General features: G+C 32.4%; 1 protein-coding gene across 1 annotated transcript in view; it reads right to left on the reverse strand.

Annotated features, from left to right (window-relative positions):
* LOC114256663 (auxin response factor 6) overlaps positions 1 to 8,787 on the reverse strand; it is an 11,921-nt gene extending 3,134 nt beyond the window's left edge. Inside the window, exons 1-10 of the mRNA XM_028196320.2 lie at positions 7,812 to 8,787; positions 7,195 to 7,307; positions 6,643 to 6,741; positions 6,506 to 6,562; positions 6,252 to 6,410; positions 6,069 to 6,153; positions 2,779 to 2,869; positions 2,171 to 2,335; positions 1,924 to 2,046; positions 59 to 134 (exon numbers count right to left, since the gene is read on the reverse strand). Coding sequence (XP_028052121.2) covers positions 59 to 134; positions 1,924 to 2,046; positions 2,171 to 2,335; positions 2,779 to 2,869; positions 6,069 to 6,153; positions 6,252 to 6,410; positions 6,506 to 6,562; positions 6,643 to 6,741; positions 7,195 to 7,307; positions 7,812 to 7,854 — 1,011 coding nt within the window. The 5' untranslated portion in view covers positions 7,855 to 8,787. The remainder of the gene's footprint in view (positions 1 to 58; positions 135 to 1,923; positions 2,047 to 2,170; positions 2,336 to 2,778; positions 2,870 to 6,068; positions 6,154 to 6,251; positions 6,411 to 6,505; positions 6,563 to 6,642; positions 6,742 to 7,194; positions 7,308 to 7,811) is intronic.
* Positions 8,788 to 9,474: the final 687 nt, after the last annotated feature.

A 9,474-nucleotide genomic window follows, 5' to 3' on the forward strand; every position in this document is an offset into this window, starting at 1 on the left:
ATTGAAATCATCGTAACAAAGAATTATAAATAGCAAAATCAAAATGCAATCCAAAAACCTTCACTGAGCGCCAATGTGAGTTTGGCCACCGAACGGAATCCAAGTCACTTATTCCAGTTATCGTGCCCATGTAGCTGGATATATATTTTAAAAAGAAAGAAAGAAAGAAAGAAAGAAAGAAAAGTGTCAATTCTAGATTTAAAACAACTAAAACCTTTTAACTTTGCAAGAGGAAGTCATAATAACAAATGGGGGAATGATATTAAAAACAAAAACAAGGAAAGGAGCAACTTGATGGGATACCATCAAAGGATAAGAAGAGCACTGACATTTGAATAGTGATGACACACGCAAAATATTAAAAAAAAAAAAAATACAACACAATATTATGTCATTATATATATATGACTAATTCATTCAATTAATTTCAAAAGTTTAAAGGAGCAAGAATTAGTAGGTATATAAATCTGTTGTTTTCATGAATCATTAGATCCTAAGTTAATTTGTTCAAGCTTGAAATGTGTTTCATGTATGACTAAGTAATGGTCTCCAAAGTGTTTGAAACATGTCCAGGTCTACATTTGTTTTTTTTTTTTTTTTTTTTTTTTTTTAGGGAAATTATAAAATAAATAAATAAATAAAAGAAAGAAAAAATAAAAGCCAATATTGTAACAAAATAAACCCCAAATTTTTAATTTTGCCAATTTAAATTCCAATCTTTTGATTTGGTTTCAATTTAAACCATCAATCTATTTTTGCTGAATAAAACCGACAGAGAAAAGATATTTTAGTTATTCAACTCAATGTAATATACATAAAATGCCTAAAATATATATTTTTCCCATCGAGTTTAATGACTAAAAAATTGATTGGTTTTGGTTAATTTTCTAAAAATTGAGTTTTTTTTTTTAGTAATTTTTAAAAATATTTTACGCAATTTTTTTATTTTTTAAATGCACCTAACCTAAATACACATTAAGTAAAATATTTGTGAAAAAAATATTTAAAAAATCAATAAATACACAAAAATATGAAAATTTATTGTATTTTTGTATTTTTTGTATTTGGTGAATCTTTTTTAAAAAAAAAATCATAAATATTATACTTTTTAAACGTATCTAGGTTAGGTATATCTAAAAAGTACAAATTAAAGAAAAATCATTAAAAACAAAAAAAAATACGGAAAACAAAAAATTCAATTTTTTGAAAAGTGAGTTACACCAAACAAGGTAATTTTTTTCTGTCGGTTTTACTTAACGAAAATAGGCAAATGATTTAAATTGAAAACAAATCAAAAGTTTAGGGTTTAAATTGACAATTAAAAGTTCAAGGTTTATTTTGTTAGGAGAGTCAAGCCCTAGGTTTTTTTTTTTTTTTTTTTTAGGGCACATTTGGACGGATATCTGACATGTGTCAAGTGCCTGAGTGTCGACGTCCAATGTGTCCAACAAGAACACGTTCTTAGAAATGTTTGTGCTTTTTAGTATGCAAGTATTTGATTTGAATAGAAACATAGACCAAAAAATACCCAAACAAATTTATGCCAACTAAGCAAACATGTTGTGGTCAAATCTTGCTTTCCAATACAATATGAATAGAAAATAACAACAACGATCTGTCCAGAAAACAACCTTTTCAAAATATATATATACCTGAACAAACTTCTAAACAATTGTAAGCCAAACAGAAGGTAGCTGGCTAAACTGCATAACTAAGTGAATAGTTGCCCCAAAAGACGTCCCAGACACAACTCCTTATAGTTTTTATTTACTTTCCAATTCCAAACCATGAAAAACAGATTTTATAATAAATACTAATACTACTACTACTACTACTACTACTACTACTAATAATAATAATAATAATAATGATAATAATAATTATGGCAACCATGATAGCAATAACAAGATATTCAAAACCTACCGACGGACACTCGATTCTTCAGTTTCAAACAGCATCCGAAAGCGCATGCCAACAGAAACACGAGTATGATAGGCTGCTTTAACATATTTGGCTAGAGGTATGACAAATTCTGATGGGCTAGCCCTGCATTTAAGGTGACATAATTTGAAAACAATATTAACTCTTGAAAAAACTAAAAGCTCTGTTCGGTTTCATTTTCGAAATCTGTTTTGTGAAAAAAAAAATTCAAAAAACAAAAAACACATGCCTTGGGTTAAAGAATATGGTGAAGCGGCTATTAGTTGAAGCTGCATGAGCTGCCGCAGCAAGAAGCCCCAAGTGCATGCTGTCACTTGATAGAACTGAAGAAGGCATCACAGTTTGAGGTCGATTAGCCCGCCTAATACCAAGAAGTAATTGGTTCTTTTCATTCCTGAAGGATTAAAACACGATTCAGTTTTAAAGCTGCTAAACAACAGCTGGTTTACAGTAGAATATGTGCATAATACTATGGAGCCAACATGAGAAAAAATATAAAAAGTAATAAAAAATAGCATAGTGAACAGTAGTAAACAAATCCTTTAATCTCAATTCCATTTGATCAACAGCCCCCCAAGGATCCTTTATAAATTAAACAATAAAAGTAACTCTACCCAAAGCCAAACAGATAAAAGCTCCTAGAAATATTAACTATCTTTTTACAGTCATAACTTCACCACAAAAATAAGGTTAGGATCAGTCAAATATATCAGTTTTGGAGGTCATGCTCAGCAGCAAAACACAAAAAGGAGAATGCTTCCTATAACAAATACATCCAACATGCACCCAGAAAACATTAGAGAGAAGGTTAATATAGAAAACTTGCCAAATCCCTACCATATGAAAAGGACTGAATCACCGGCAACAAGTCGTTTTGCACTTACAAACACACTCCATCCAGTTGTAAGAAGATGCCTCTTTGGCTGGCCTGCGATAAGAACAGAACCAGAATTGCTAAGAATCACATAACAGGTTTCCCACAATCATTTTTCAAGCAGGTGGATTTTATACTTGGTCTAACAAGCATGGACACGGACACGTGACACAACACGGATATGATTTAATTTTCAAAAAATGCAGGACACGACACGTGGGGGGACACGCATGAAACATATAATTTTATATATTTATTACATATTATATATATAAATATATCATTCAAAGATAATAAAAGATGCAATATGACACTAATTCCTATAAATTTATGAGTTTTGTTTTATTATCGTATCTTAAGTTGTTTTGTTCAAAATTATAATTAGTTTCACATGTGTCTAATCGATAGACACGTGTGTTTAAGCAATTGACACGTGTGTCCTCCAAGTGTCTAAAGAGTGTCCTGGTCTTTAAAAAAATTTAAAAAATAGGACATGTTTTGAAGAGTGTTGGACACGTGTCCTAAAAGTGTCGGTGTCCGACACGGACATGACACGGATATGTCACCTTCTTAAAAGTGTCCATGCTTCTTAGCACTTCGTATAACATAGAACCATTTGCAATTTTTATTGGCTCCAAACTGAAATATGAAGAACGCCCAAACACACATTTTGATTTACAGCCTCATACTGATGCAGGACAGGCAGGGACAGCAGCAAAAGCAGGCTTTTGGGGCTTATTATTAATCAGGTTTAATGGCTGAAACATTAAAAAACATGGGTTAAAGGGGTTTGTATGGGGTAACAAAGGGGTAAGGGTTTAAGCATAAAAAGATGGGATTTTTGGTACTGTTTAGAGACTGCTCTAAATAGTACCCATGGACTGTTTCTGATTTTAAGTATAGTAATTCAAGAAGAAAGAAAGAGATGGAGAAGACAATTTTAGAAATCAATCCTAGAATCTCTTAGGCATCGCATTTTGGATTGGACTGCATCATACAATCCATAAAAGAGGCTTCAAAACTCTAAAAATTCTCTAAAACATTAACTCTATTAAATTAGAAGCATTACATGGCTTTATATAGACTACTTCCTTTTTCCAACTAGGACGAGGATTAGGATTACTAAAGAGGAAACTACTAGACTTTGACTTCAAAAATCTATCTAAGATAAAATAAAATTCATAAATAAAAGCCAATTAAACAACGTGACTAACAAGACGACCCATGGTCATACACAACCCATATCCGAAAAATTTACAAATTACCAAAATTACTCCTAACCGTAAAAACTTAAAGAAAATTCATTTAAAACTAATAACTACTAGCATATTTAACCCAAAACAAACACAAACAATACTCTAATAATACTAGTAGCTTGAAACCATGCCAATTTCCACATATTGCCACTTCTTTAACTTTGCTTTCCTTATTCCAGATACTACTCTAATGTATACATACTCCACAAATTAGAATCGAACTTTGCAATTCCAAAAGACTTGTCAATTAAACAAACTTGAAAGTTGAAAATGGAAGGTAGGAAATCCCAATGACGATCATGACGACAGACACAATCGTACTATAAAGTAGCATCATTGCTTTAAACTAGAGGTGCATAATCAAAGTACTATATAAAAACCGGACTGCCAATAAAGCAGTATAGATGCTTTGAGCATAATCTGAGAAACACGGACACTTCTAAGAAGGTGGTGTATCTATGTCGTGTCGTGTTGTGTCCGTGTCAGACACTGACACTCGTTGGACACTTCCCGACACTCGTCAAAACGTGTCTTATTTTTTAAGAAGTTTTTTTTTTTTAGATCCGAGCACTCTTTGGACACTCGTGTCCAATGCTTAAACACACATGTCCACCAATTAGACACACAAAATTAATTATAAGTTTGAACTAAATAACTTTAGATACAATAATGAAAGAAAAAATAATGTAAATTTATAAAATAAATGTTATATTACATTTTTTGATTATCTTTGAATAATATATTCATATATGAACTATAAAAAATATATAAAATAATATATTTCGTGCATGTCCATCACGTGTCGGGTCCTTCATTTTTTGAAAATTGTTGTGTCGGCGTGTTTGTGTCATATGCATGTAGTGTCACGTGTCCGTGCCTATGCTTCTTAGAATATAATCAAGATTTTAAAAAGCGGCTGCAACTATTATGCAATGGCTGTGGTGGTTACCGCCATTCGTTACGACCCCTATAGCAGTGTAACGGAAATTCACATATGTAACGGCCGTTTCGATGTTGCATAACAGACCTTTGCGGTACCATAACGGCCGCAACGGTCCATTAGACACCATTACACCCTTTTACAATATTCTGAATAGCTTATTTTTCCTAAAAAAAAAAAACAAAAAAACAAAAGATTACAAAAAAAGAACAAATACTTAAGTGATCCAAGCCCAAAGAAAAAATCATACATGAATTTGTTTTTCTTTATAATTTTTTTTTTTTAAATTTATAGCATAATTTTTATTTTATAGTCCTTTCATTTAATAATTGTGAATATTTTTTATTCAGTTAGTTCAAGTATTGGCAAAAAATAATCTGTAGACATTTAAAATCAATTATTCTTAAAATCATTAACTATTGAAATAAAATGTAAAAAGCTTCTTTTATAGTGATTTGAAAATATGAAATATATTGAATCATACTTAAAAATTAACAAAAATTGATCAAAATTTATTTTAAATCCCAATAAATGTGATTCTGGAAAAAATAAAATAAAAATAAGTGTATCGGTAAATTTTATTCAAATTGTGCAAAAAATAAAAAAAATCACGGTCCCGGTTACCGCAACCGTTACGCGACGGCCTTTACACCCCACAACCGCTTTTCAAAACCTTGAGCATAATGTATTCATATTTAAGTGGTTGCAATAATAGTGCACTCTGACATACTACACCAAAAAAAGGAAAAAGAATAATGTTATTAAAAACTTAAACTAACATTTGAAATCCAACTGGAAAGCTGTTTTGAGCTATTTAAACTTAATTACAAGGTCATATTTTCCTTCTCACAACAATTGGGAAGGGAACAATCATTAGTACAAATGGGTATATGACTTGTTTACAATCCAATTTTCCATACGAACATCACCAGATAGGAGATAATAAGTCCTCAGTGTCATCAATGACATCAGAAAAAAGAAACTTTTGTGTTAAGATATTGACACCAAACAAGTCACAAAACATGGCACTTAATAAAAATTATGTTAGAAAACTCACCACGAAATATATGTCTAAATTTCCATTCATTATCATGCAGATCCCTTGCTATTAATTCTTGAGCTGGAGGTTGCTGGGAGAAGTCCTGTTTATCAAAAAGTATTGTTTAGAAATCACAGGATTCAAAGGGAGGCAAATCTTAAAACTGGCCAATTTACTCCATAGCAGCCAAAATAATTTTACCAATGGAGGGAACACTTTTTCAGCTGCCCGACGAGGAACTGAAAATCCTCCATGAGTACTTGTGTCACTGGCTGTCAATGTTTTGCAAAAATAGTTTGTCGGCTGCTTGCTGGGGGCACCTAAATCTGCTGGAAGGAAAGAGGCATCCTTTTGTTCTTCCTACAAAAAGTTATACAAATTCAGGGGTAAAGAAAAGAAAAGAAAAAAGTTGATCATAAAACTAGTAAATAAACTTAAATAATAAATTAGCATACCGGGCTCAGTGGCTGCAAGGTCATCTGAGCATATACCTCATCTGTCTCTACATCCGCCTAGTAAAAAAAATTTTGAGTTTCTAGAAACCACCTTGTAAAATAACCAGAACCAGAAAATAGAACTAAAGATTCCTTACATGCATGGTCACATTGTGAAGCTGACAGATGAGTTGTGGAGATAAGCTTGTGTGGTTAGGTATATGGGCATCCACTTCTTTGTTGGTTGATGCAGTAACCTACGTAGGTATATGAAGATTTGCAGAAGTCAACAATAGTAACTGTTTAATTTCATCAACCCGATCAAAAACAATACAAAACCATAATCATCCAAATTTTAATATGAACACAACAGTTTAAACTGCAAACAAGCAGTTAGAGATATGTGATAACAGTTCAAGAGATGACTAGAACGAGTGACCAAGGTTTTAAATAACAGTGGTGGCTACCATAACAGTAACAGTGATGTTGACGCGCGTTTGCCAAGTGTAACAGTTGTAGCATAATAGCCCAATGCTTAAAATATGCTGGAACATATTATACCAAATAACAGAAGGATGCTTATAAAAATAGACAAACATGAAACAAATTTTATTTGCTAAGCAAGCATGAATAAACACATTGCCTGCCATGGACAGACTTCAAAAATCTAAAAGCAAGGAACATGTCAAAACCAATCAAAGTAGACTGACCTGCTCACTATGGCCCTGAGGGAAATACACCACGCGGCTTCCAACAGCAGGTAGGGAAACAAGAGGACCAGCACATGCATGCCAAAGTTCAGAATTCAGACATCTCTTCTCCCCTGCAGATTATCAATGTAATTTTTTTACAAGAAATCAGTCTAACAACAATGTTTTGCAGCTGAAGAGGGAATTGAAAATGGAAATAAAAAAGGTGTGAAATGTATTCCAAATCCCTCCCCAAATCCATGAACCAAACACAGTCTAAAAAGATCTCCAAACCAGGAAAAGAGGGAAAAAGACAGAAATTCAACAAATAAACCCAAAAAGAGAAAAAAAAAATGAACCAGAACCAGAACCAGAAGATGCAACAACAATATTTTGCAGCTGAACTAGACACTAATGCTGTGTTTTGTTGAGAAATTTGAGGAGGGATTTAGGTATATTCACCTAGTTTCGCACACCTTTTCCTTTTCTTTTTCCCTTTCCCTTTCCCTTTCCCTTTCCCTTTCCCTTTCCTCCCCAAATCCCCCAACCAAAACACAGCGTAAAAGATCTCCAAACCAGGAAAACAGGGAAAAAGACTGAAATTCAACAACACAAAAAAAGAACCCAGAGAAATATACCTTCAGGAGACTGCTGAGTGAAACCAGCAGAAGAGAACCTCATTTCTGAAATGATAATATCACCTAAAATTGGTAGCCACAAAGGCTATTACCACAATAGCTCAGCACTAAATGTCCCAAAGGCTTCTTGCACTTCCTTCCCAGCCAAAAACACCATAATACCTTCACTTTGCCCCTACAAACTCCATCCAAATCTGAATGTACTCCTCAAAACCACCAAACCCAACAAATATATTACTAAGAAATGATGAGGATTGTTGTATGCAGAGACTGCGTATGGATGTTATGGACAAAACCACCAAGAAACCCCCGCCAGAACCTTCAACCAAAACCAGTTCCACTACAAAACACAATCGATTTCGGCGTCATCGGCACTTGATCTTCTTCACCCAACCCCAAATAGACCCTTGAGTAATTAAAAACTTGATGAATCAAAACCTTCACCAAATTAACCAGTACATTTCAGCTCAAACCCTAACAAAACTCACCACACCAGCCCCAATTGCTTGCCTCAAATTCACCCAACCTCAAGATTGGCAACTCCAGGTAGCTCAAGAGCTTCCAATACCCTACTTCTAACCCAAAATACAACAACCCAGAAAGCGCAAAGAAGTGAGGAACTCTTCAGATCTTAGCTTCATTGAGCCAAATTCATCATAAGCAAGAGCCAGAGAAATCCCCAATTTTGAGCTTCAACAGTACCAAAAAGAGACTTTGAGCAGAAAAGAAAACCCAAATCCCCAAAACACTATATTCACAGATTCAGTTGACGAAGCGAGAGCATATTCAGAACTACATCACACAGTATGATAATCCATAAAAAGAACATATTCATACAAACTAGACATAATAGAATTGTATATTTGTGAGTATTCAGTGGGACTCAAGTGGAAAACCAGGTACATGGTATACTTTCCAGTAATGGAAATGGAAGAGTACTACTAGTGAGAACATAGTTTGGTTTTATGATTCACGGCTTAGAAAAATTGAAAAAATATATATTTATATTTTTTTTATTTTCATTATTTTTTTTTTATATTTTAAGTAAGTTTTTTGGAAAATTTATTTATAAATCCTTGATGATCTAATTAATTCCAAGAGTTTTTTTTATAGATCAATTAGCCCTATTGATTTTGAAAAGATAACGATTATACTTTTAGGTGGTATTTGTTTGAAAGGATTCAAGCATGAGATATTATTAATAGTCCATTCGGACTAATAATTCGTTATTTGATTGAAATTTTTTACACCGAACTAATAGTCCATTCAGATTATGAATCCCAAATCTATGGAATTATTTTATCCCATGGGGGATGGGACACAATCCATAGGATAACTCATCCCATGGGGATTAGTAGTGAAATAACATTTTTGACTCTCAACTTATATATTTTTAAAAATTTATTTATTAAATTATTTATACTATTATACTTATTAAATTATTTATTTTAATAATATGGCATTAATTATACTTAGTAAAGTAAAATATAATTTAAAAATCTCAACTACAAATTAAAATAAAGTTATGTAATTTTTATTAATATTTTATTTATTTAAATTTTTTTTAAGTTCTAGTAAACAAATAAAATAAAATTTATAATTCAGATTTAATATTCCTATTATTTTGTAAATAATTTAAAATGACAAAATAGTCTTTTGAGTA

Source organism: Camellia sinensis, chromosome 9 (genome assembly GCF_055761805.1).
Source record: "Camellia sinensis isolate YWXY chromosome 9, ASM5576180v1, whole genome shotgun sequence".
Lineage (NCBI taxonomy): Eukaryota > Viridiplantae > Streptophyta > Magnoliopsida > Ericales > Theaceae > Camellia > Camellia sinensis.